The 25,892-nt window shown below is 45.0% G+C and overlaps 1 protein-coding gene across 1 annotated transcript in view; it reads right to left on the bottom strand.

Moving 5' to 3' along the window:
• The window catches only part of LOC143009922 (ephrin type-A receptor 6-like), a 110,331-nt gene extending 85,958 nt beyond the window's left edge, over window positions 1-24,373 (bottom strand). The window contains exons 1-2 of the mRNA XM_076162025.1: window positions 24,320-24,373; window positions 804-1,467 (exon numbers count right to left, since the gene is read on the bottom strand). Of these exons, the coding sequence (XP_076018140.1) occupies window positions 804-1,467; window positions 24,320-24,328 (673 nt within the window). The 5' untranslated portion in view covers window positions 24,329-24,373. The remainder of the gene's footprint in view (window positions 1-803; window positions 1,468-24,319) is intronic.
• Between the last annotated feature and the right edge of the window lie 1,519 nt (window positions 24,374-25,892).

The following is a 25,892-nucleotide window of genomic DNA, read 5'->3' as shown; positions in this document are numbered from 1 at the left end:
TTGCGACCTGAGACCAAGACGAAGGGACGTTTCTCTCACCAGCGGAGTGAGACGGTGATAACCCAAAGCTCAGATCAAAGAGCCAGGGATCAAACTGATATCTAGACGGAGAAGATAATCTGTCACGCCTAGGTGGCCTATGGGACAGCGGGTGACAGGTTACTGATCACACATCAACCTGCTCATATACAGTACACACACACACACACACCTACACTGTTACTTTTTCTTGCCGAACAATCTGTCGAGCAAGCTTTTAAAAGTGTAAAAAGGAGCCATTCCCACCTTCCTATCTGTCGCCGTGGCAGCATTGCATGTGTTCTGTACCGTTTGGCTCATCACAGCAGGTGTCTTCACAAACCTTATGTATGCTGTCAGCTGAAGGTGCTGTAGAGTGTGTCTTTTGAAAATCAATGTGGAAAGACCGATGTAATGTTGCTTTTCATTATAGATATCATGTCTATACGTAAACATGTATATACATCAGACAAAGCACAAGACTCAAACATGGAGGCTCGCTTTGCACTAACAATCCCAAACGCATTCTCGTTCTTATCTCATCACGTTCATCTCCTTTGTTCCTCTGAATACCCGGCGGATTAGCAGCTATTAATAACCGAGGAAGTGACAGAGAATCAAAGTGGGAGGGAGGGAAGAGCGGAGGTGAAACGGAAAGAAAAAGCGTGGCTTGATAAATCCTACATCCCGTATATCAGAGCACGACAGAGGAACAGCACCAATATACGACTGGAGCATTGAAATGAATAAAAGAGAATTAAAGATAAAAAGATTGGGCGACTTACCAATGCAGGAGCCGTCCATCTCCTCGTACCCGACGCTGCACACACATTTCCCCAGTGGGACCAACCAGTCGCCGTCGGCTCCGCAGAACAGCTTGGGTGTGTCCCTTTCCTCAGCGTGGTCGATACACGCCCCCCTCACCTCCACCAATGAGGAGGAGTCGACGCGAGGCACTGTGTCCGGAAATGAGGCCAGGTTCCTCAGCGTGAACGGACATTTCTTGTAGTAAACCCTCACTGAAACCAGCGCGATGCAGGCGCCGATGTCCTGGAAGGCCAAATAGAAGCCCTTCCTGGTCATGGGTCCCACCTCGCGCACCTCCGTGTTGAGCTTGAGGATGCGGTCGCCGAGGTCCATCTGGGTGAAGCTCTCGTCAGCGGCGATGGTGTCGATCTTGGTGTACTGGGCTGGCTTGAATTTGACATTGTGGGTGTCGTCAGTCTCGTGGTAGAACAGGTTGAAGGTCTCCTTGCAGGTGCCTGACACCCACGGGATGGAGTTGCAGTCGCGCAGGGTGAAGCGGAGCTCAACGTAGATCTTCTGGGCGGCCTGCCGAGCGATCCAGTTGGAGCGGAGCCAGTTGTTCTGGTTGGGCTCCATCACGTGACACACCTGGAAAGTATGGATGGGTCGGTTGTGCTCGTCCATCTCCGTGATGGCGTCCCACTACACAGGAAGAGAAGGAGAAGAGAGAGAGAGGGACAAGAGAAATTTGATCATGAGTAATACGCTCAATTTCACCTCAAGCCTCCAATAAATTATTACTTGCCGACGTTGACAGCAATATGGAACTTTAGATTAACAAATGTCCAAATGTATCTTGAAGGTATTGTTATTCCGATCAGCTTTGTTATGGTTTAATTCAACACAAGTGAGCATTAATGTGACATGATGCCCTTGGTGGCGTTGAAGGACCCACAGGAGAACAACAGCCGAAGTCACGAATAAGCTTTAGCAGATGCATCAGACCTCCTAACAACATCTGAGGAAGACACCAGGAGGACAAACCCCCGACTGACATGAGACATCAAGACCAAGGCAACAAAGACCTGGCCCGACAAGAGCACGTCCTGCCCTCTACTGCCCAACCCGTGCACCTGCAGAGTTCAATGACATCAGCAAAATGTGTATCGAATACGAATGGGGAAACTACTTCTTCTCTTCTTTTCAGTCTTTCTGTGCAGGCGGCTTTTTGCCTCAATTTCAAGCTGCGCCGGTCACATGATCGGGGAGAATGGCTGCCTTGCAGGGGTCGTGAGGTTACCTGTCCCCCGTGTTGATGGGATGGGAGTTAACTGGGGGTCCTGCGGCGTTCTGTGGTTTTATTAGAGTGGGACCGGCCGACATGTCGACCCCCACAACCACACACATCCACATCCCAGAATCAAATTACCTGCCTTTGCTTACAATGCAGCACCACAACCAAGTGTGTGCATGTGTGTGTACACAACACTGTTGGACTGATATACAGATCGGTTTACTGGTATGTCACAGCAATATTGGCGTTTCAGTGAAAGATTTAATGTTGGCTAGTCAGAACCCAGCAAGTAAGTATGTAATATACAGTAAGGCTTACTGTGTATCTATACTGCACACTGTAAATACTACCACTGCTGCTACTACTACTACTTCCAACTCTGGTGCTGTAGCTCAATTCTAAGCAAATATGAAGATAAAATATAAGAAATTGGCAGAGGTGTGGATTAAACTGAGAAAACCAATCAACCCCATATTGTTTATAGCCGATAGAAGCATATAGAGTCCATACTGTATGTTTGAGGAGTGTGGCCTTTAATGAGCTCTGTTTTCACACCCAAACACAAGCCATGCATTTGGGATGTTAGGTGGCAAAAAAAAAAAGCAGAGGAAAAACAGCTTTTAATTACCAGCCAATACGCAAAACAAACACAAATACAAGTCACAACCAGCCAGTAATTTGTTTTCGTCTCTCTCACTCTCGCTCACTCTCGTAAACAAACACACAGTAAGTCTTACGTTCCCATTCCTGGCCTTGGGAAAGGGGATCTCTGCTAATTAATGGCTGCAAACATCTTTATAGGCAAACACAGTCCAGAGAGTTGGGAAGGAGAGATAGGCTGCTTCATTTAAGTGCTACTGTTTGCCTGAGAAGTTTGCGCCTTTAATAAGATGTTTTTACACTTAACTAAATATTACTTCTTGATGAGACCAGTAATCAAAGCCTAATGTTTGCTTTCACGTCCTCATTATCCTTTTTAATAACATGTTCTAATTCAATCATCCCAAAGACGACGGGCTTTAATCTGCTCTTCCCTCAAGGTGCAATTGTAACGTAATTACAGTAACACAAATTGATGTTGATTAGCAACGATGGCAGCCGGCGCATGCGCGGTTTGCGGACGACGGCGAAGAAAAAGCAGCAGTGCAGTTGTGGTAAATTCTGGAGACGCGTGGCCATTAAAGCGATTCAGCGCCCATGATTCAACAAGGTAATGATGACAGAAACAGGACGGGAGCAGTAATGGAGATTGATCATATATCGTGACGCCATATCTGCCGAGGAAAACACTAAGTTTAGAGACGTTTGAGCCATTTCTGTAGGTAGGTCAGATTGTAACGCTGCTAATATACCGATTACTCAAAGTTAAATGTGCACCTCAATCTCCTCATTTCAACCTGTTTTTATACAGGGTAACAATGAAAATATGTCATTAAAACCAGAGGCCTCATGATATGAAACATTACATCATTTGACAAGTAAATAGGAGGATCGAGATTAGTTTTGCAAAAGCTGTGCTGAAAGCATATGCTTGATTTAAAAAATACAAAATTACAAAGTCTATTTTGCTCACTCACACAGTTAAGCTGCAGCGTTTTCTGACATCAATCAATGAGTTTCCAGCACATAGTTTTTATTTAATGCGAGCAAATTAGAAACGTCTGTGGGTGCCGTCAGTAGATCTGAGTGCCTGGGTCACTGCAGTTTGGGATTTAATACAATAGCAAAAAACGGCATCAACAACCAAAAGAAAAATAAAGTCTAATTCACCCTCATATTTCAATCAAAATCCCTTTCTCTCTATGAATATCCTGGCTGGTTCATCTGTCTGTCAGAATTTTGGCATCTTCAAAAGTCATCGACTTAAATTGAAAGTTGGCAGGCAGGTTGGACGTGATCCAGGGAAGAAATTAGATCCAATTTGAGAAGCAGTCGATCTGAAAGTGTTGCTGTAATGACCACATCTATGTTTGATTTGGAAGCAAGTCATGGAAACTTAATAGAATTATTCGACTCAAATCGCATCCATTTATAGGCCATTTTGTGCCCATACTTTTTGCCAAAACACTCAGCAATGAATGAATCTACTGTAACCAGATTTGGTGGACATGTGCGCTCACACCATCAATCATTTAACGTCAATCGGCCTGATGGTGGCGCTATTACAAGAGATACACAACAATGTGTTAGGATGAAAAGTTGGTTGGTTTGTGACTGGGCTACTCAGGTCTACTCAGCCTTGGAGGAGGTATGCTCTATCTGAGGGCCTATGTATGTATTATATGGATGTAAAAAATACTGATAGAATATTCTAAATGTGTATATTGTTCGGGATGGATTCTAGGGATATGAGCCCAAGCAAACCTGAATGACAAGACACCAAATAACAAGAAAGTGAAGGATTATCAGTGGTTTAACGCGATCAATCATGAAGCAAAACATAGAGAGATTAGGAGTGCACGACAACATCACCAACAGGCTTCCCAAGGAGGACGCGTGTCCTTCAGATAAATGACATCTGCGTAGGACGATCTTGCTTTTCCTGACGTGAGCCTCCTCTGGGAAGCCTTGGCTGCTTTCCCTCCCCTCTCCTTCCCCCTCATCTCCTCTGCTGTTGGCAGGTTTAAGTGAACAGCGAGCGGCGAGTTGTCCTTTTGATGGCAGATCCCATCGATTAACTCGCTACGCAGAGACGGAGACGAGCGAGGGAGGGGACATTAAGTAAGAGAAATGGGATGCACCTAAAATGTCGCAATTTTTCATCCATCCAACAGGTTTGTGGGGGATTTTCTCCTAGTGTGAAATGGACGTCGCAACCTCACAAGGACGATATCAGGGCTGCAATATACCGACGTCTATACTGAAATTTTAGTCTAACTCTGACACTGACATTTCACTCTCCCAGCAAAGACATTTCAGCCAGAAACGGTGCGGTATGGGGAATTCACCCTTTCTTTGCTTGAAGCGTTTCATTTTTGACAAAGGTTTACTTTCTTCTTCTGTTGCAAGAACAGAACTTAGACGAAAGAGAAGAGGGAAATAAAACACAACAGTACCGCCGGGCTGGGGAGGAGCACGTTCTTGCATGTGATGGAATGCACACACACATACACACACATACACACAAAGGCAGGGATCAAGGTCAGACGTTGCCTTCAGCCACTCAGCCTAGGACACTTTTATGGTGCATCCAGGTATGAGGGTCATATCTAATATCTGGGTATCAAATTGAAGACATTCTAGCTATTAGTCTGCACTCTTTAACTGAGGCGGTAATGTGAGAGACGTGACAGACGGGGAGAGGGGAAAAGGATGAGGAGGAGAGACGGGAAAGATGTTACAACAATGCCTTTTGTGCGGAATGTGTCGATCAATGGTGGAGCTAGTGTGTTCTTCAGAGGGAGGGAGAGGGAAGGAGGGATGGGGAGAGAGAGAGGGGGGAGAGGGAAGGAGATGAGAGAGAGAGAGAGAGAGAGAGAGAGAGAGAGAGAGAGAGAGAGAGAGAGAGGATGAGAGAGAGAGGGGGAGGGAGAGAAAGACAGGGAGCGAAAGAGAGGGAGAGAAAGAGCGAGGGAGCGAGAGAGGGAGGGGGAGCGAAGGAAAGGGCGAGGGGGGGAGAGTTACAGAGGGGGAGGGAGAGAGAGGGAGTGATAGAGAGAGAGAGAGAGAGAGAGAGAGAGAGAGAGAGGGAGGGAGAGGGAGAGAAAGAGAGAGAGAGTGAGGGAGAGAGAGATGGAGAGCGAAGGAGAGGAAGGGAGAGTAAAAGAGTGAGAGAGGGGGAGGAAGAGCGGGAGAGAGAGAGAGGGAGGTAGAGAGAGATGGAGAGCGAAGGAGAGGGAGGGAGAGTGAGAGAGGGGGAGGAGGGGCCGGAGGAAGAGCGGGAAAGGGAGGGAGTGAGAGAGATACTGCTGTTGCTGTGAATCCCAATCTAAAGCACAAGTAAGAAGTGAGTCGTATGAGTTTTAAATCTGTCTGATAAAGTCGAGTGGTGGCAGCATTGCTTGTTCAGCAGCTTCGTATTCAGCAGCTGCAAATACGTTTTTTTACCAAAACATTTCAAGCAGGGAAATTAATTTCCTTTTAATTAAAAGGGGAATTCCACTGATAACATGTCACCTTTAGACCAAAAAAGTGTTTATTCCTTTTAGAAATCAGCATCCTCTACGTGTGTGTGTGTGTGTGTGGCGCTGAATGATAATGTGAACATGATCCAGCTTCTTCTCAAAAGTGGAAAACTTTAAGTGAAGGCTCGCCTGGTCGTCTCGCTGCCTCGCTGCCGGGGGCCTTAACATGCATAATTGAAAAACGGCTGAGGGGGGAAAAAAAAAGAAAAGGAAAAAAAAGAGCCTTTGATTGATTGCAGCATGAGGCCGAAGCTCTCACTGCCCGTCTCTCCCACATGAGACGTAGACAGCTTCTGTGCTGGACACCGGCCCGGAGGTGAGCCCCCCCTCCCCCACCCCCCGTGAACAGGCCTTCATCAACTGCTCCGCACGCCTTCCATCAAATTAAACATTGAGCGATCCTAAAGCGCACCCCCTTCAGACGGGTGTGAGGTTGTAAAGGAATGCTTTAGCGCCATTTAAAAGTCAAATTTCTCTCAGTGAATCAGAGTGTGTTATGAACCCGCCGTAAGTGAATTACTTAAGATTTTACTGTCAGGAAACAGCGGGGCGGGTTAGACGGTGAGCAAGGGAGCGAGGAAGGAGGGGTTGAGACGGGTTCAGAAGGATTATCATCATGCTGTAAAGACTCACGTTCCCTCTCATTTTGAAGAGCATCAAACACAACAGGGTTTGGCTCACGCACACTTCAGTTTTGATGTGAAATGTTCAAATTGACTTGATTCCTACGATACTGCTGAGCGGTGATCCATGCTGTGTGTGTGTGTGTGTGTGTGTGTGTGTGTGTGTGTGTGTGTGTATGTGCGTGTGTGGAATGTTACCAAGGCAATGCAGTGAGTCAATTATCTTGTAATTAGGGGAGAGTCTGTTTTGAGCAATTAGCACAACGGCTGACCGTTCTGTTACTGTGAAGCAACGGAATGAGTGGAACTAAGTGGGTTTAGGGAGATAAAGCTGTCAGCTGTTACACTGGGACAACCACAAACACATTTGCGTGTGTCTCAAAGTTTAATTTGGAACGTGCAACTTGGTTTCTTCACCGATTTCATTTATTCTCAAAACAATCTAGTCGTTAGTCACTCACACAGGTTCACTGCAAAAAGTGAAAGTGTTGTATTTGATGTTAGAATTTTAAACAGCCTTGGCAAAGGAATTGAAATATTTCATGTTAGAAGCAGCTTAACTCAAAATGTTCTTGAGCCACCAGAGCAGGTAGAACAGTTAGTAGTTGTACTAACAGTTTAAATTATACTAAGACATATTTTTACTTTGATATTTTGCATAAGAAGTTCTGAAAACTTTTCTCTTTTCAAATCTATGCTTGTTGAAAATGTGAAGGGTTTGGTAGAATGCAGTCCATAAAACATTGTTGAGCAATATAATGAGCAAATTATGCAAAGGTTGGACTCATTATACCCACTGGGACTTGGCCTTTTTTAATTCCTAAATTACTTTCAAAAATGAACTTTAATTCATGCATGCATATGTTTTATTACGGTCATAGCAGTAATTATGCTGGGGTGAGGGGGTCACTGAATATTTTCTCTCTTTCTGTACTGAAGTACTGCGCCCTGTAATGTCTCCTCATCCTGGAACCTAAAAGGATCCCAGAGCAATTTTAGAAAAGCATTACAAACGGCCTGCGGGACACAAATTGGACGAAGCTGCTGTGTGGTTGTTGGTTACAGAGAAGAATTCAGTGAAATCACAGGCAAGCATTTAATCCACATGAGACTCGGTATGAATAAATCGTTGTAATTCTTTTCTCTTTTGTCACCACTGAGGTTTAAAGGCACTTACAAAGTGTCCTGTAGCCCCCCCCACACACACACGTGCACACACACAGTCAGTGTAGTAAGCGGCAGGTGTGTTCCCCTGCTCTCCTGAGTGTTCTCCTCTCAATTAAAGCGGAAGATGAAGACTGTGGAGACAAAAACCTGTCCAAGGTGCGTGCACGCGCACACACACACACACACACACACACACACACACACACACACACACACACACACACACACACACACACACACACACACACACACACACACACACACACACACACACACACACACACACACACACACACACACACACACAGTTCTGCTTTGTTCTCTTTCTGCTTTCTTCTCACACACACACACACACCATCATGGATCCTCAGCACCTTTTTACTTCTCTGGCAGAATGACGGATGCATTCAAGGAGGTCCATATGACATCATACTCACACAGTATAAGACTTATATAAAGTCACAGTTAGTCATGTTCATAACAAAGTACCAGAGAGTCACTGTGAGGGTCATGAATATAGTGAACTTCTATAGGTTTGAAACTGTAACATCCTATATAAGATAAGAAACCAGATCGACTGTGATTGAGTCACTCAGCACGGAGTGACTTAGCCACACGTGAGTCTGTTGCTATGGTGATCTCACCTCTCGCATTGAGCCAAAGCTCCAAATATATGGCCCCACCCTCCCTCTCTCTCTCTCCATCTGTTTTGTCTCCTTAATCTCGAGTCTTTCTTGATTTCCTCGCTATTTCCATGCTTCCCCTGTGTTTGTCTCCCTCCGTCTCCCTGACACATTCCCCTCTCTCTCTCTCTCACCCACACACATACACACTGCTGATGCCACTGTCACAGGGACTGCGAGATTTGTATTTCATCCCAGAGCCACCCTCAGTGATGGATGGAAAATACCTCCATCCCTCACACACACACAAACACACAAAATAGTTATTGGGCAGATGGATGAAGACTCTGAACACAGCATGATGTCAGCTGTTTGACTTTATGAGAAAAGAACAAACTTTGAGATGAAAGTGAAACAGCTACCACTCACTCAGTCAGGTTAATATTTTAAGCAGCACTCACATCAGCACAAACACACTCTCTTACACTGTGTTCACTATTTCTGTAGCGTCTTTGCTCATTTAAAGTGTATGAAGACTTCACAGTGGAAACCGTGGAGCCGAACAGATTTCATTTATTTACTATTGTAGCTCATCTGAATCCATTCAATATGAATTACTCATTCACCCAGGGACCGTTGCCCATCAGCTGCGCTCACAAAGGTCAGACTAAAGGTCGGGCTAATGTGACCCTTCGGCTCGGCGTGGAGCCGGAGCCCCGTACTGTACAACGGGTGCGGAAAAACTCCCATCATATTCACTGTATCAGCTAAAAATACAGTGATGTGATAAGAGAGGAGCTGTTTATTGCTCTGGAGATCTGCCAAATGGAGATAATAGTTGTAGTAAAATGTATGATAAGCAGGGGCTTTCCTCTCTCTCACGCCTGACAGATTCACTTTTATCACAGCTTCATTAATAAACTGTGATCGGAGGCAGATTACGCCAAACTACCTAGGTTCTGCTTCTGTGTGTGTGTGAGTGTGTCAGGAGTCTGTCCATAGAAGCCTCATTAGGGACAAGTGGGGCTTAACTGGAGGGAGGGGGGGATTCCATCAATATCTGGCAACCTTGGTCAAGTGCACAGTGTTTGGTGCCAACAAGACGATTACGACATTGATTGAATAATTATGGAAATGGATCTTAATTTGGTAATTTAGACTTCCTGATTCAATTACTGGGGATAATTCTGATTTCACAGCAGAGGCGCACAGCGTAACAATAGTGAACATGTCAGAAAATCTATAGAGTTATTTTGTATTGACACTCTGGAAAAATGGAACAAACTGCGCTCCTTTCTCCCCTGTGACAGCCTGCCGGGTGTGTTTCATATTGAACTCCAACTTTGGCTTTGTTGTCAGATTTCTAACCCGTTTTCTTCGCAGTGGCGTGTTGTCAAGTGTTTGACACTTTCCATTAAGGTTAAACCAAAACATGGCCTCACTTATATATTGGTGTTTTATTAAAAGATTGGAAAGACAGTCGATGGTCTAAATGCTGTTTGCTCTGCTGCCCAGAAAATGACAATCCTGCAACCCAGAATACAACTAGGAAGTAAAACTGACAACAGTGAAGATATTGAAATGCAATCACCAGCTTGGATCGAAATCGATTGGTATTGGCATCTTGTTTAATCTATTGGATGCAGCTGCTTGTTAGAGTTTGTAAGTTAGAGGCATTTTAAAGTTCTTACATATCTTGTTGTTGTTCGCTGCACCATAGGCAGGGAGTCACAAACACACACACACTCTCACACACACACACACACACACAGCCCATCAGTAACGCCCCCTTAAATCAATAAGAGCAAGTGAGCAGCTGTGAGTGAATGGAATCCAACGACGCTGTGCTCTGCTCATCCCCGCATCCATCAGCGGTGAATGGGGAGCCTGCAGGGCGGAGCCAGAGCACCCATCAGTCATCAGAATGGTGCTCTCTCAAAGTGACACCCTGTTGGTTTGCGGCCTCAGTCGTCCTCTGAACACAGCTCAGGGTGCTGAAGTTTGGTTTAGGTCCCTAAAGTTCTGTACCGGATAGGAAAACATTTCATATATGATTGATATACGTTGACATTTGGCCATTTCTGTGCCCGTATCATGACGGCTTTAGTGTTTCCCATCAAATTGAGTTCTGGCCGTGTTGTAAACGCCTCTGAGAAACCTCTTAAATAACGCCTCCAATGAAAGCCAGACTAATGCAATTCTTTTAAACGGATTTGCAGTGATTGAAGTCACATCTGAAGGAAGGTTTCTCAAACTATGGAGAGGAATCATCCCGTAGCTCACTGGAGTGATTCCTCTGCCCAGAAAGCTGATATTAGAATAATGAAATCACATTCACTTGCTGTGGTCTGCGAGGAAACTCCATTAGATCAGAAATGTGCAACAAAGTCTGTCTGCTCAATGATCTCCACTAAATACCTGATATTAGCCCAGCTGAGTGTGTGCTTGACCTGATTATTGATTAAGATCTTGTAGAATTGGAACATGAAGCAACAGAACTCCAACTTGGACATAGACAGACTATGAAATCTGTTCACGTCTCCTGTAAATATGATGCTGAGGTGAAGAGGGTGTTTGCCCTCCGCGACATTTGGATCTTTTCAAACTGGAGGGTAGCGCTTTGCTCAAGAGTTCCTCTGTAGTGGTTCTCTAAGGATGTCGTGAATAGAGCACATCTCTGAAAAGGATTCAAACAGTCATGCGGAGGGAGACGGTTGAGGAGGAGGAAGAGGAGGAGTGGAGAGACAAGAAAAAGAGGCAAAAATGTGCCAAGTCATGACAAATAGGCCACCAGGTTCAGTACAATGATCAGGTCCATCCGTCAAGGTTATATTGATTACTTCATAACTCAACAAGTTCATGTGAAATTAATTTCCTTGAAGTCGCAGTGACATGATGCGACAGAAACAACAACAATACTAGGTTTCTCCCCTAATACACAGTGGCTGCCTCGTATGATAATGCCATTTCATAGGAACAAGATTATTGATCGATTGTGCACACAAACACATTTAATTTTAACACAAACTCTCATCACAAAGCCAACACAACGCGACTCATATCCTAACTGTATCTAACAAACAGATGGAGCACCTGAAGAATATGCAGGACTGAAAAAGGCAACAGGCCCAAACCTCCTCTCACCTTTACACACACCCACACACAGACACAGTCAGGCACAGTCAATGTCACTGTCTGGCTCAGCTGCTTCTGACCGATGACAGGGAGAGAGGCAGGGCGGTGCAACTAAGAGACAGCTTAGATAAGGCCGGGTCACCCAGGTAGACACAGACACACACAGACAGGAAAACACCCCTGCACCTGAACGTGGATCAAAGTCATCTTTCTGATCTATTCTTAATAAAAAGGGTTTCAAAGCACCTGCGATCACAGTTCTTTACACCTGCAATACAGGACATTTTTGACGCTGCTGTTCTTTCCAAAAACACTGTTGAAATGTCCTGAAACTGAGCTTTTTATGTGTTTATCCTCTCAGATCCACACTCTGCGCTGAAGGGCACTGAGCAGGGGCGGAAGAGCTGCTGTTTATAACCAAACACTGGAACACTCGGCACTAATTTGAACTCTGGCATTTCACACTGTGGAAAAGGCCGAGCAGACACTCCATCGAGTCCCATCTCTCTCTCTTTCTGTGTGTGTGTGTGTCCCACTTTGTTCACATATGAAACTATTGTTGTTAAACATTATCTGAGGTCAAATTTAGCTGCCGTCAAGTAGAAAGAGTTGGATCAACAAATCATGGCTGAGAAAACTGGAGTGGCTGAGCTGTGACAGACGCCACAGACAGAACATCACATCTGACATTATGTTTTATTCAACTATGATGTCATACGTCACATTGTGCCTATTTTTACTCACTGTTAAAATAGTTAAAAGCACAAACTTATGCTTAACTTATCTTAAAGAACTTCTTCTGTGGAACAAGACGTCACCAGATTATGATTGGTCGAGGCGTTCGTGTTCACAAGGCACCAATGGATGTTCAGGCTCAGAAGTAGGCTACAAGCTACCGGGGAACACCTGAAGGGCGGACCGTAATGAGACGACGCGCGGTGATTAAGAGCCGCCTGAAAAATGGAAAAATCTGCGCTCGTTTATTATCTGCGCTCATCTATTACTGCAGACCGTACGTTTATTCAGATTGGTTTGGTTAATTATATTGTCCTCCTCGCTCTGGAGACATGCGAGACAAAGAGACACACACACACACACAGAGAGGGGGTGGGGGGGAGCATTTCTGTATTATAAGAGCTCTTCTAAAGGCTGATAAGGGAAAAGATGACGAAAGTATGTGGACGGACGAACAAATGAAACATGTCGCCTCCTACACAAATCTTCTGTACATCTCACATACACAACACAAGTCCACCGTGTACATAAATCTCTCCTTGCCAAACATATCTGATCAGACACACGCACACACACAGAGGGAGTGGTGACATTATCTCAGAGGTACAAAGCCTCCTCTGCAGATTGCTGCCCGTACCTGTGAACATGGTGCGAGTGATGCGACAGGCGATTTTGGAAGCGGCGTGGAAGCTTCGTGGTGCTTGTTTAAGAAACAGTGGGAGAAGTATGATAGATTCTATTATACTCTGGGGAAGAGGAGGAGGAGGAGGAGAAGGTGCTCCCAGTTTACAGGCGCTGGCAGCTTTTGTTTGCGGTGGTTATCGCTGAATTACAGACGAGGAGTTGCTGCTCTTTCGGGTGATTTTTGCGTCGACTAAGCAGCGCGGCATGAGTTCCATTGTTTCCACATTTATCAGAAACTTGTCAAGCACATATCGTGGGCGGAACCGGCATCCTTTATTTGCATGTTTTCACTCACGTTGGCGAACCTGTTCTTCTGCCGACTACACCGTTCTTTGTTTTGTTAGTATTGGGGTTTTTTGGGGAAGGAGAAGCTGTTGTTTCTCCAGAAAGCCCAGAACTCATCACTTCCTGTTCCCCCGGAGGATTCTGGGCAGCGAGTGCCTGGTAGGTTTTTAGGCTTCGTCGGTCACAACCTCGCTGCTAAAAATAGCCGCGACATCCTTGTCCCCATGAAAATGAACACAAAGAGCAACGACCTCAAAAATGACTTACAACTGTTTTTAGCATCGCAGAGCTACTTCCACCACAAAGAGCAGAAACAAAGAGCGACCAGAGAACGAACAGAGAGCGACCAAAGAGTGCTGTTAGCTTTGGGTTTAGCTAGCTGCTAGCTTGACTCCTGACATTTCACATTTTCACCTTTCAGACCAGAACAACCTGCATTTGAATATTTGTGCTGTACAATTCGGCAAATAGTTGAAACTGGCTGAGCTTTGAGCACAATGTGCGTGTGTGTGTGTGTGTGTGTGTGCTTGTGTGTCACATCCTTAACATGAAGAATTTGCCGAATCGAAAGTGGCTACTTCTTTTTTTCCTCTGTGAACAACTTCACGGCCATCTCCATGGAGACAGCGGTGAGTACATAACTACCAAACAAACAACAGGCAGCAAAGTGCCCGCTTTCTCTTCAAGTGCCCCTCTGCAATTCTAAGATTTTCTCATAATTTGCATTACTTCTATTCTGTCTGTCTCCAGACTCCTTTGAACAAAAATGTGTTCAGACTTGCCTTTTGTCCTCACTTTGATTTTCGCTATTTCAAAGTGTGGATTGTTGCACTGACCTGCACTTTTTGTGACTCTTGCTCTTGACCGACGCTGTACAAATAAGCTTTACCCTAGCTTACCTCATGGCACTCTGCCTGTATTCTACCAGGAAATCTGGAGGCTTCAGACCTTTTAAGGATGTGCACGAATGGCGAGAATGGATGCGGTCAATGGAAAACCCTTACATGCAATACAAAAAGTGCGTCCTCTGGGTTCTTCGTTAGGGGCTTGCCGTCTCCTCACCCCATGCCTGCCTGCCTGTCTGGTAACAGCAGGAGACGTCTTCCCTCGGCGAAGCCATCCGACTCCAGTCTGTAGCGCTTAAACAAGCCTGACTGGAAATGAGCGCAGGCAGTACGGGATGGCCCGCCTGCTGATCAATTAGAGCAGGGAGAGAGAGAGAGAGGGAGAGAGAGGGAGGGTGGCGGGGGCGGGGGGAAGGCAAGAGACGAGGAGAGAGATGGAGGAACGAGAAAGGGGCGAGCGAGAGGAGAGAGGACGCGCTGAGGGCTTTCAAGCTTCCTCTGAATTTGAGCAAAATGTTAAGTGCATTTTAGAGAGCCTGCCAGACAAAACATGCATCTCCTGTGAAACCTTATCCCTCTATTAGGCACCATCTTCTGACCCCAAACCCCCCTCCCCCGCCACACACACACACACACACACACACAGACACACACACATTCTCTTTTCCAAGCAGACACTAGAATCTAAATTCAACTTAGCAGAAATGAAAATAAGAGGCGGGCGAGGAGAAGCAGTGGAGTTCCTGGAGGGCGACGTCACTTCCATCACAGAACACACACATCCATATTATCTCATCATATACACCTCTGGGTGGTGAGGAAAAGGAGGAGGAGGAGGAGGAATGAGGAAGAGGGGCTTTGTTCTTCAGCGAGGCCATCCATCTTCCACCAGAGCATTTTGTTACACCGAGCAGCAGGAGCTCCTATCCATCCATACCCACCACTGGCCTGAATTGGGGTTTGGGGATTTGGGTGCGCATAAACGTGTGTGTGTGCATGTGTGTGTGCCTTACATTCAGAGTGGATGAGATGGAAGGTTGGAGTTTCTGTGTGCACCGCCAGCACTTTTGTTACACAGCAAACACCAACGCTCTACTCAGCTCCTCAGCCAGGAGAAACAGGCAGCAAAACCAGACCACAGCAAACACACACACACCGAACACACACCCTCACTGTTCACCAGACTGCTGCAGACAAGTGGAATATGGATGGAAATGATCTGAACTCGCGGGAAACTATTTGACATGTTGAATATGTATGGAAATCATTTGAATCGCCGGTTGGATGGCAGACGTGACCTTCACCAGCTGGAACAGCATGCTAATGTAACCTACGGCGCCTGTTACGGGCTGTGATCCACAGCACGCCGTGGAGATGGATAGCGGCCATCTTTACTCAGTGAACTCCCCCTGCTGAGAGGCAACGATCTGTCCTGCAAGAGCGGACTGATTAGTGAGGAGGATGGAGGGAGGAAGGGAGGGGAGAAGGATGAAGGAGGCGTTACAGAAGTGCCTCTTTCACACAAATTGGAGAAGATAGGGTGGGAAAGCGGTTATGGAGACAGTCCCTGTTTGTTCACAAGGCCAGATCTTTCCTTCTCTCCACCGTGACATCAGATGTGCTTCTTGTTCACTTGCTGACATCAATGCTTCACGATTAGGGTCCCAACTGTCCAACCGTCCTTTACTAAACGCCCTGTATCTTGAGCAGGGTTGCCACCTTTCTCACTCCCAGCTAATCTACAGGGACAGTTGGCAACCCTGTACACGGTTCTCGTTCCAGAATCAAATCTAGCTTCCATTCCAAAGGACAACATTTGGCAAACATGACCGTGACCCTCTGATCAGTGCTCAAAAGAGAAACATTGTGTCATATTTGTTCCGTTTTTCGACAGAATGACCCTTTTTGAAAGAAACACTCAAAGCCCTGCAGAGAGTCTGAGAGCTGCACTGTGATATTCTCTTTAGTCGCACCGAAACTATGTGAAGTACGAAAGTCAGGAGAAGAAAACGTCTTGAGTGGGATTTCCAGAAAGTTTACTGACATGCACGTCCATCAACACAACACCTGCGGATTCACTTTGTTCAACTCTGACACCAAAATACCATAAAAAACATAGACTGTGCTGTATTGTTTTGTATACGAGGAGACATTTCCTCGAGCTACATCTCAGTGTGTGTGTGTGTGTGCGCGTGTGTGTGCATCTTCCCTTGGCTTTCTATCTGACCACAGAGAGTGTGACAAATGGATGTGTCAGAGCTTGATGGAGCACTGTGATTGCTCTGCTAGGCACAAAGCTATTACAAGACTATATAGACAAGCCCAAAGAAAAATCCTGTTTCAATCATCCGCACATAATCTCACAGACAGAGAAAGATGTACAAGTCCCACTGTTGATAGAAAGAGTCAGAAGACGGCTCCTCATGCAGAATTTAAATCTCTTAGGAAGCCTTGGGGGTGTTGGATTCAGATCTGTGTGAGGTGATGACTGATCTATCAGGCAGCAGAGAGACACCTGAATGTTCTCTGGGGACGTGGCCCCCAAGAAACGATGGCAGGACGAGACAGGTTTTTAAAGAGTTATGGCTACAATGTGGCAACCAGGAAGAGAAAACAAATAGTCAAACAAAATATCAGGTTTTGAGATTTGACTGAAATCTGCAAACACACACTGTTTTTAGGCTGTTACACCTGCTCCAATAAAACACTTCAACCAAAATAAAATATACTAAAATTTAAAAAAAAAAAACAAGTAAAATAAAACAAACCCATTAATAAAATAAAATATAGTCAAATAAAATAAAATATAGTCAAATAAAATAAAATAAACTCATTAATAAAATAAAATAAACCCATTAATAAAATAAAATGGACCCATTGATCAAATCAAATAAACCCATTAATCAAATCAAATAAACCCTTTAATCAAATCAAATCAAATCAAATAAACCCATTAATAAAATAAAATAAAATAACACCATTAATAAAATATAAATAAAATAAAATAAACCCATTAATAAAATAAAATCTGCAGCATAATTCAATAAACACTAAATCTGCAACACAAACAAATCAACTTCCTGTACAAGTATTGCTATTAGTGAGGATTCTCCCCTGCTGGCTATTTGTGGATCTTCTCAGTGTGTCGCAGGTCTGCAGCTTCCAGCAAACAGCAGCAGCAACCTGCTCTCCGTCTGACAAACGGCTCTCTTATTCCCCTGCTAGCTTGTGGTTTCTGTACATTATCAAACTTACTGCCAGTAATTGACATGAAAGTATTACAACCTACATTACAACCTTAATTCCCTTACGAAGCCGCTGCAAATTATCCTGACAAATCGCCGGCTTATTTTTAACGAAATGGGTGGTGACATGTTTTCCCCTTAGGCTCTCCTGTAGCCATACACTCAAACTACTACTGCAAAGTGTTCAGTGGGTAATGACAAACATGTACACCCAAAACGCCACTCAACTTGAATGCCGATGATACCAGATACTGCAGATGCCGCTTACTGTGCAAGAACGGCTGCTTTCACTGTACCGAGACCATTTAGTGCCAAACAGCTTGTGTGCTTGGAAGGCAGGCTGAATTGAGATCCTTCAAACTGGCAGCTTCTCTAAGTTTGGTTAAAATAAATAAAGCATGTTGTAGGATTGTTCAGTTCTATTGAATAACAGACTTTGGTTCCACGCTTCCAATCTTGACTTCACTGCCTTCAAACTATGCAGCGCCCCTGAACCCACTGGATGAAGTGCTTTCTCACCACAAAAATGAGGATCCTCAATGACCTTAACCACAACTATTACATTAAAAGTTAATATTAAATCATTTTACTACAGCTCTATTAAAATGCACTGCCTAGAAGGTCAACATTTGTTATTCAATGGTACCAAAACCTCAACCAGCAAAACTCTGGGTCAAATTCCTTGCGCTTCAAAACATCAATGGAGCTTTTTGGTCTCGGAAAATACTCAAAAGAAATGTTGCGGATTCCTCTTCCACCTTCCTTGCCCAGTTTGGCACAGTGTTTATCTACAATGACCAAAAAAATAACTTCCATTTTTGGAACAAGCTCTCCCTCATTACTTTGTCCAGGAAACGGCCCCGCTGAAAGCAGAGTAATTTGAAAAGAATTAGAATAGCAGCCTGTTGTTTTAGAAAGTGTTCACCCCAGAGGAGGCTCGTTTGGCCATTTGAACAGATCGTTAAAGCCACGTAATGAGAAATAAAAACAAAAACAAATTTACTCGCTCTCACCGAGAAGCATCCTTTCATGTTTCGCTCCCTTTAGTAGAAAACGAAAGTCGACTCAGCACGACCCAATATAGCAGCAATGATTCACTCCCATCAACATCAATATCAAAGCTCACTTCACGTTACGTTACTGCACAGCTGCTGCGCTGACAAACCGCTGACAAGAAGAGCTGCAGAGATACGTCAGCGTCAGAGTGATGTGAGGTTCTGACGCCAGTCGAGAAAAGGGAGCAGTGAACGCAACACATGAGGCTCGACCCTGGGCTCCTTAGTGTGTGTGTGTGTGTGTGTGTGTGTGTGTGTGTCTGTGTGTGTCCTTAACCATCTCTGGATCCCCAGCTGAGGTAGTTGGATCCTCAGAGGAAGAAAGGCTCTTTAATTCCAAACATTCCAATACAAAATGACTATTCACCTGCATGAGACCGTAAATTACTTTCTCTTTACTTTATTTTGGCACATTTATGGTATATTATTGTTGATTTAATTCCAGTGGTTAAAAACTGTATTTTTATACGAGCTATTCATATTTATGGTTATATTCCTCAGCTGTTCACACACAGTAAATATGAAACACTTTCTCTGTCCGTCACACTGACTGAATGAATGAATGGCTCCATTTTATTGTTTGATTTTCTGCCTGTCTGACCTCCCAGTTTACTGTCTCACTGCCTGATTGACTGCTGGAGTGGCAGTAAGACGGCGTTTACTGTGTAACTGCCTGTTTGGAGACACATTAAAGTACAGTAGTTCTTCTTCTTCTACTTCCTCTTTCGTCATCTCTTTCTCTCTTTGAGCTCTCTGCCAACATATGTCATCATCTCATCTATAACCAAATACACACACGCACGCACACACACACAAACACACCACATATCCGTCCCAGAGCGCACTAAAAGATAGATGAGGTGAGCTAAACAAGAGGAAGGGAGGGGTGACAGGTAGAAATGCAGCAATCAATACAAGTAACAACAGCAATAAAAATTTGTAATATCGATACACATTGAGTGAGAGGAGGAGGATTTCCTTCCATGTTTTCCTCTTGTGGACACAACGTTCCACATTTCTTATGCCTGCTGAGAGATCTCTCTACACAACTCAAACTAAACATATGACACAAATCCCCTAAAACCTCTCCAGAGTATTCAAACGTACAATTTCCTCCTTCTGGAAACACGGATCAGCCTGTGTAAACTTCACCTCTCCTCACATCCGCCTCACACTCCGTTTCCCGCGTATTCATGTATTCAACTCCCTCTCCCGGCTAATAACCCGCCGTGCTCCGCCCTCCGTCTAGTCTCTGCTTCCATCCATTTGCATCCATCCGGCGCCTCTCTCTCGCTTTCTTCCTCCCTCTCCCTCCCTCCGCATCAGTGTATTCCTCACACGCCGAGGGTTCGCCCAAAAAAAAGCTGTCAGGATCTGCGCCGCTGTCAGGGTGATGCCGAGCGGGAGCGCATTAGATAGCGGCCTTGGCGTGTCCCTGACAAGAAACAAGCCAATTAAGGAATCCCCCAGCACTGCTTAAGCCCGGTTATGGCAGAGGTCCCCAAGACGAACGCTGGTGTGCTAAATCATCATACCTTTTTTATATTAGAGCCTCCACAGGGAGAAGTGGAGGGATCCTGGATTATGCTTTCATTTTCCTTCTCTGGGTGTGCAGCCGGCTGTCGCTCAGCGCCACGCTGAGGATAACTTTATTTCAGCTATGAAGGACACGGACAGAAATTTCCCTCCCTGTCCTCTCTCTCACACTCTCTCCCTCTCTCCATCTGTGTGTGAGTCTGTGTGTTAATAGTATCAGCGAAGGAGGAAGTGCTCAGAGATATAAGCCCCAGATCATGTAGTCGCAATCAATTACCGCGATTAAATATTGCAATAAAAAGATTAAGGATTAGTATTGAGAGCGCGTCCGTGCTACTTCGCGTGTGGGAAGTGATTGAATGTGTGCGTTCGCTCTCTCACTTACTCGCCCCAACCAAAATTAATTTCTTGGGACTTGATGTATCATTTATCGGAAAAACGATGATAAACGAACATCACAGAGCTCGGTGCAACAAATAGCTGTTAGTATGGAGTGTATTCTGATTATTACCAAGGCAGCAATATACTACAGAAGCCCTCAGTATGTCTGTGTATCGCTGTTTGGACACACACACACACACACACACACACACACACACACACACACACACACACACACACACACACACACACACACACACACACACACACACACACACACACACACACACACACACACACACACACACACACACACACACACACACACACACACACACACGTCTGTCTGCCTCCAGGTCTGACTTACTGGCTGCTGGGACCTTTGACAATAGATGAAAACAGGATTATTCCCTCCTTTCATGCTGCGGAATTGTCATTGTTTGTTGTTCCTGCCTGCGTTTTAATCGCCATTATAGTGGCAATGAGTGATGACAAAAGGCGACTTTAGGAATTTCTAATCCCTTACAGCTGTTTTGTGTATTTTAATAAATAAGCTGCTGCTCTCTGTGGCCCTCTCTCTTACCCCCCACCCGCTTCTCCTTCCAAATGACTCATGCATATTTCAACAGAGCGTCTGCCCATTCTGAGAGGAGCTTATTGCGGCTGCATGCAGACGCCAAATCAACCCTGGTATCCTTCTCATCTCTCTGCATCCGTCTCTCGCTCCCCTGCTCTGTTCTTCATCGCTGTATGGCACATCAGAACACGCGGAGATGGATGCGATAGAGGTGCGTCTGCCTCGTGGAAACGACATCTTTGCCATGCATTGCTTGGCCCGTTGGCAGCGAGCGTAATCACCTGCTATGCATGCATTGACGCGAGCGGAATTATTCACTCCTGCTGTGGAAAAGTTTGCAGTCAAAGTCCTTGAAAGGCAAAGACACAGATCAATTGCTATTCAATATGCACAAATCTAATAAGCAAAACCTTTGAGGGTGAATGTGTTTTCTACCTCCGAGCATATCCCCTGATTCCGGAAAGTCATTAACAAACATAACACTTCTCCTTGCATGGTTTCCCCTAATGGGCCGAGTCAAACAGGTCTATTTACTTTCCAAACAGAGCATATATCAAATAATCAAAGGGCTCATTGCAATGTTATTTAGGGTCGACTGTGACCAAGGTGGTGTTTACGCATGTAACAGTGTGTAAACATCTGTTTAGGGCATTCCTGATGCGGATCTTTATTAAGGAACTACCTTCCTGATGAGAGAGAGACAAAGTAAAATTAATTGGAGACTCTCACTCTGAGCTTTCTCCACTTTAATTAAACCTATTCCCAGGTAACCGTGATTATCACAAGCGCATGGATCCACGGCTCATGGCAAAGATAGAGAATTACTAATCAACTCCTGCACCCAACAAACTGACGGCTAAATCTGAGTTATAGCCCTCATGACTGCATAACAATGGCAGCGTTCAATGGTTGGAGGGGACCTGCAGTGCTGCTCACAACTTTAAGTTACTGCTACAGTTAGTATGTTTTCATCATCGACAAATAAATTAGTCTTTTGTGAAACTACAAGTGGATTTTCTCTGGAGGACTGCCTTGCGTATACATCTGATGCTGTGTAATTTGATGGCTTCAGCTCTTAACAATTCATTTCAGTAAACAGGTAGAGATTCAATGCCTTGCTCAGGGACAGTTCCTGATGCAGAAGGCCACCACAGTGTGTGTGGTTGGGGTGTTGTAGTAACACTGGCAGACTTGTGCAGTATGTTTGGTGTTAATCCATCGCTTTCACACAACCTTCTTGTACTTACAAGAATTGTTTATTGGTGATAAATGTGCAGTATAATTTCCACCTAACCTTCAATGTCATTCCTTACAGCCAAACTCATTATCAGATAATCATAGTGCAGCAGTAACTGCGTATGAAATATATCGTAAAATGAGCAGTGGGCAGGGCCGACTGACAGCTCTTTATATCCATAACTAGAATGTGTGTGTGGGGGAGTGTGTGTGTGTGTGGCTGTAAAAAGCAGCCTGGTGCCGTGCTGTTGTGTGCCTGATACCAGGCTGTGTCTAATATGGCAGGGATGGACTTCCTCTTGCTGGCTCGCAGGTAGTGAAGGGATTTAAACTATTTTAGCAGCACAGATCTTCACACCTTCCCTCAGGCCCTCTCACCTCCATTCCTTAAATATTAATAGTAAATCGGTGGATAGTGGATGCGCGAGGAGGGGAGAGGGTTGACAGCTTAATCATGGAGGCTGCAGCCTCCCTCTACTCTTTCTCTACGCTGTGGGCGACTGTCACCACGACCTACATGATGTAATCACCTCCATAACCCTGATATGGGCCACTGAGGGACAGAGAGACGGATGGGGGGAGAGCACCCTCAGGGATCGTCGGGCAGAGGATCATATAAATCCAAACCCACAGAGAAAAAGAGTGGAGTGGTATGTATAATGGTGGATGAGGAAGACTCTCCACAGTCAAGAAGAAAATAAGAGTGCCTGCCTGTACAGCATTCAGCTTGGCACAGGAAGTTATTCCCCTCTACATCCAGATCACTTCCTGCCAAAACTCTTGGGAGAATCTACCAACATCTTCTTCTGACAACCTCTCATCTTAACTGTGTAAGCAGATATGATGTTTTTCCCTCATAATTGGCAATGACTGCAAGGGATGCATGATAATGAACTAATTATTCACAAAGCATGAAGTCTATTGAAACTCAACACATGTCCACTGCACCCGAACGATCAGTCAACCCTAAAATGATCCCCGATATAATTTGCACAACTTTTGAAAAACATGTTTTGGAAAAAGCAAAAGAGTCCTGCCAGCGAGGATGGAGCTGTGCTAACGTCAGTGCTGCTCCATGTTTTATGGGCTTGGGAGAAAACATCTACAGCTCAAAGTCAGAGCCGATCCAGCTGTGCTGTCCTGCTTACCAGTTACTGCATGAAGAAGAAGATGACGAAGAAGAAGACATTTTCAGGCTACTCTTGGACTTTTCTGACAGCCGGAGAGAGAGAGGAGATTCAAACAACATGAAGGTTTTGATCCAAGGGTTGTTAGTTTGTTGTCAGCACATTTATATTTTATGATGCCGGTACATTCGGTTTGGCATTGGCCCGCGGTGCCAGTGTTCTGTTTTTCAGTTGGACAATGCCGCTGTGGGAATGGAGGCACTTACTGGCAGAGCAAAATGGGATTAACTCCTATGGGCACAGCAGCCATACAGAGGACGGTGCAAGCAGAGACTTGTTTCACTACATCTGAGAGGCAAGGGGAGGCCAGATGACTAACGCGATAAGCTCTCAGCAGCAACATTTCGTCACATTTGTAGTCTCTCCTGAAGCTGAGGAACACAGACTTGTTGTTGATTTGGGGTCAGATTGGACTGATGGCAAATCAATTAATGTGGCAGACACAGGCTGAGGCGGGCAGCCGCTCTCGACGCCTCCCTTTGACTAACACTGAGAGAGTCGATCACATAATTCTGCGGTCCTGCAGCGATGAGTAAAGGACAAGAACTGACAGAGGAAGATTGAGTGGGGCAGGGGGGGGAGCCTCCGGAGAGACCTCGGCTCATTATCTGTCTCCAACTTACAGTATTTCCCCTTTGGACGTGGGCCTGGAGAAAAACAATGATGTGAATTTTAAACAGAGCGCCGCTGCCGACACGGCCCCCTGTTAATGTCAATATAATTGATCCGGTCGATTCAGGCACCGGCCGCGTGGTCTGAATAAGACAGAGTTGGACAGTTGGACCGAAGGGAATATATAGGGAGCAGAGTTGCCCTTCTTACCCCGTTCATAGGATACGTCTTCCATCCCAGCTCTCCCAGCACAGACGTGGTATCCAGCAGCACCACTGAAACAGGAAGAACAGGAGAGGGAAAAGACAAATATTAGCAATCTGTCAGCACACAAAAAGCCCCATTTTCCCACTGGATATTGAAATCAGTCATAAACATGTACAGTTAGACATTTTATGCATTACCAGAAATGAGTTTTCTTGGATGAATATTTATGAGTGTGGCGTGTACGGTGGGAGCAACATTTTTGCCACTTGGAACGCAATTTGGGAACTGATGGATTGCAGTGGGATTGCTGTCAACAGTCCATTTCCTCCCCTGCCATCCGTCTCTCCCATCCATAGCTTTATTTCAGCCCCGGCTCGCAACAATATGCTCCGCCACGACCACCCGCCAGATAGGATCAGTGAGAGATCTATCCCCAACGCCATGGCAATACGTTTCATTACGCTCAGCCAAATAATAAGATCCACACATTGTGCTATCTATGTAAATTCCGTCGTCTGTGTTTTCCCATATTCAGTTGACACTCTACCCAACATATTGGAGGCATTCTCAGCTGACTCCAACGTTCCAGGTAGTGTTACAAAACAATCCAATTCCACCCTGGAAATACTGCCATCCTTGACACTCATTCGCGGCGTCTTCCTTGCTTTCGTGCAAGGACAGAAAATTTAATAATTCAGGAGCGTCTCTGCCGCCGGCGAGTGATTTACAGTGAAAAGGATGCAGATACAGGATCCTAAATTTTCCGTCAGTTTGATGCCAAAATCTGGGAAAAAGGGGAATTTGGATTTACACAGACTTGTCAAAACATTAGGGAATACACACGGTTCCTGTTACATCTCCAAAAGCCATAAATATTACATGGAACCCATCCAGTCACCTTGTGAAATGTGCCAAATGTGCATAATGACAAAAAAATACTGATACGTCTCAATTATGCATGTATTTGTGCGCAGGGGATCCCGAGTTAGCTAGTAAAACAACAACTCTACACTCAGGGGGCTTAAATAAAACCAATTGCTTCGCTCACACGCTGTGAGGCATCACTGTCGGATACGATCATCGGGAGCCAAAAACTTCATTTTTAGTCTGTGGGCAGCCAGGCAGAAAATGCTATGTTCTGAGTCATATGTGCTTAGAAACCATTTTTAACAAATCATAGAGGGATCTTCTACTTGGGAAATTACTGAGTTTTGAGTGCCAGTCAGTCATGAATGTCCACTTAGAGCTGTGCAAGTGGTCCATGGAGGCCTCATTATGCCAACACAAATCTCTATCAGTGACAATATTTCCTGAATAAATCTCCATTACCATCATTGCTCTGGGATACCTAGTTATTACAACTGAAAGTGCTGCATCAAAGGAGGTAATTTCAATGCTGTGATATTATCCAGTGGAGCATTAAAAAGAAAGGCAAAAGAAAGGAGATCTTTATATCTGTATGAATATAAGCCAGTAATCTCAAGGCAAATGGAAAAGGATAAAATGGACATTTTCTGTTTCGCAGTCATGAGCCAGGGCCGCTCTGACAGACAGTCCAAACCTCTGGCTCAATGTG

The sequence above is a fragment of the Genypterus blacodes genome, unplaced genomic scaffold, assembly GCF_046128005.1.
Source record: "Genypterus blacodes isolate CSIRO-AG114 ecotype Tasmania unplaced genomic scaffold, CSIRO-AGI_Gbla_v1 ptg000118l_1, whole genome shotgun sequence".
Classification (NCBI taxonomy): Eukaryota; Metazoa; Chordata; class Actinopteri; order Ophidiiformes; family Ophidiidae; genus Genypterus; species Genypterus blacodes.
This window is presented reverse-complemented; position numbering and strand designations above follow the sequence as displayed.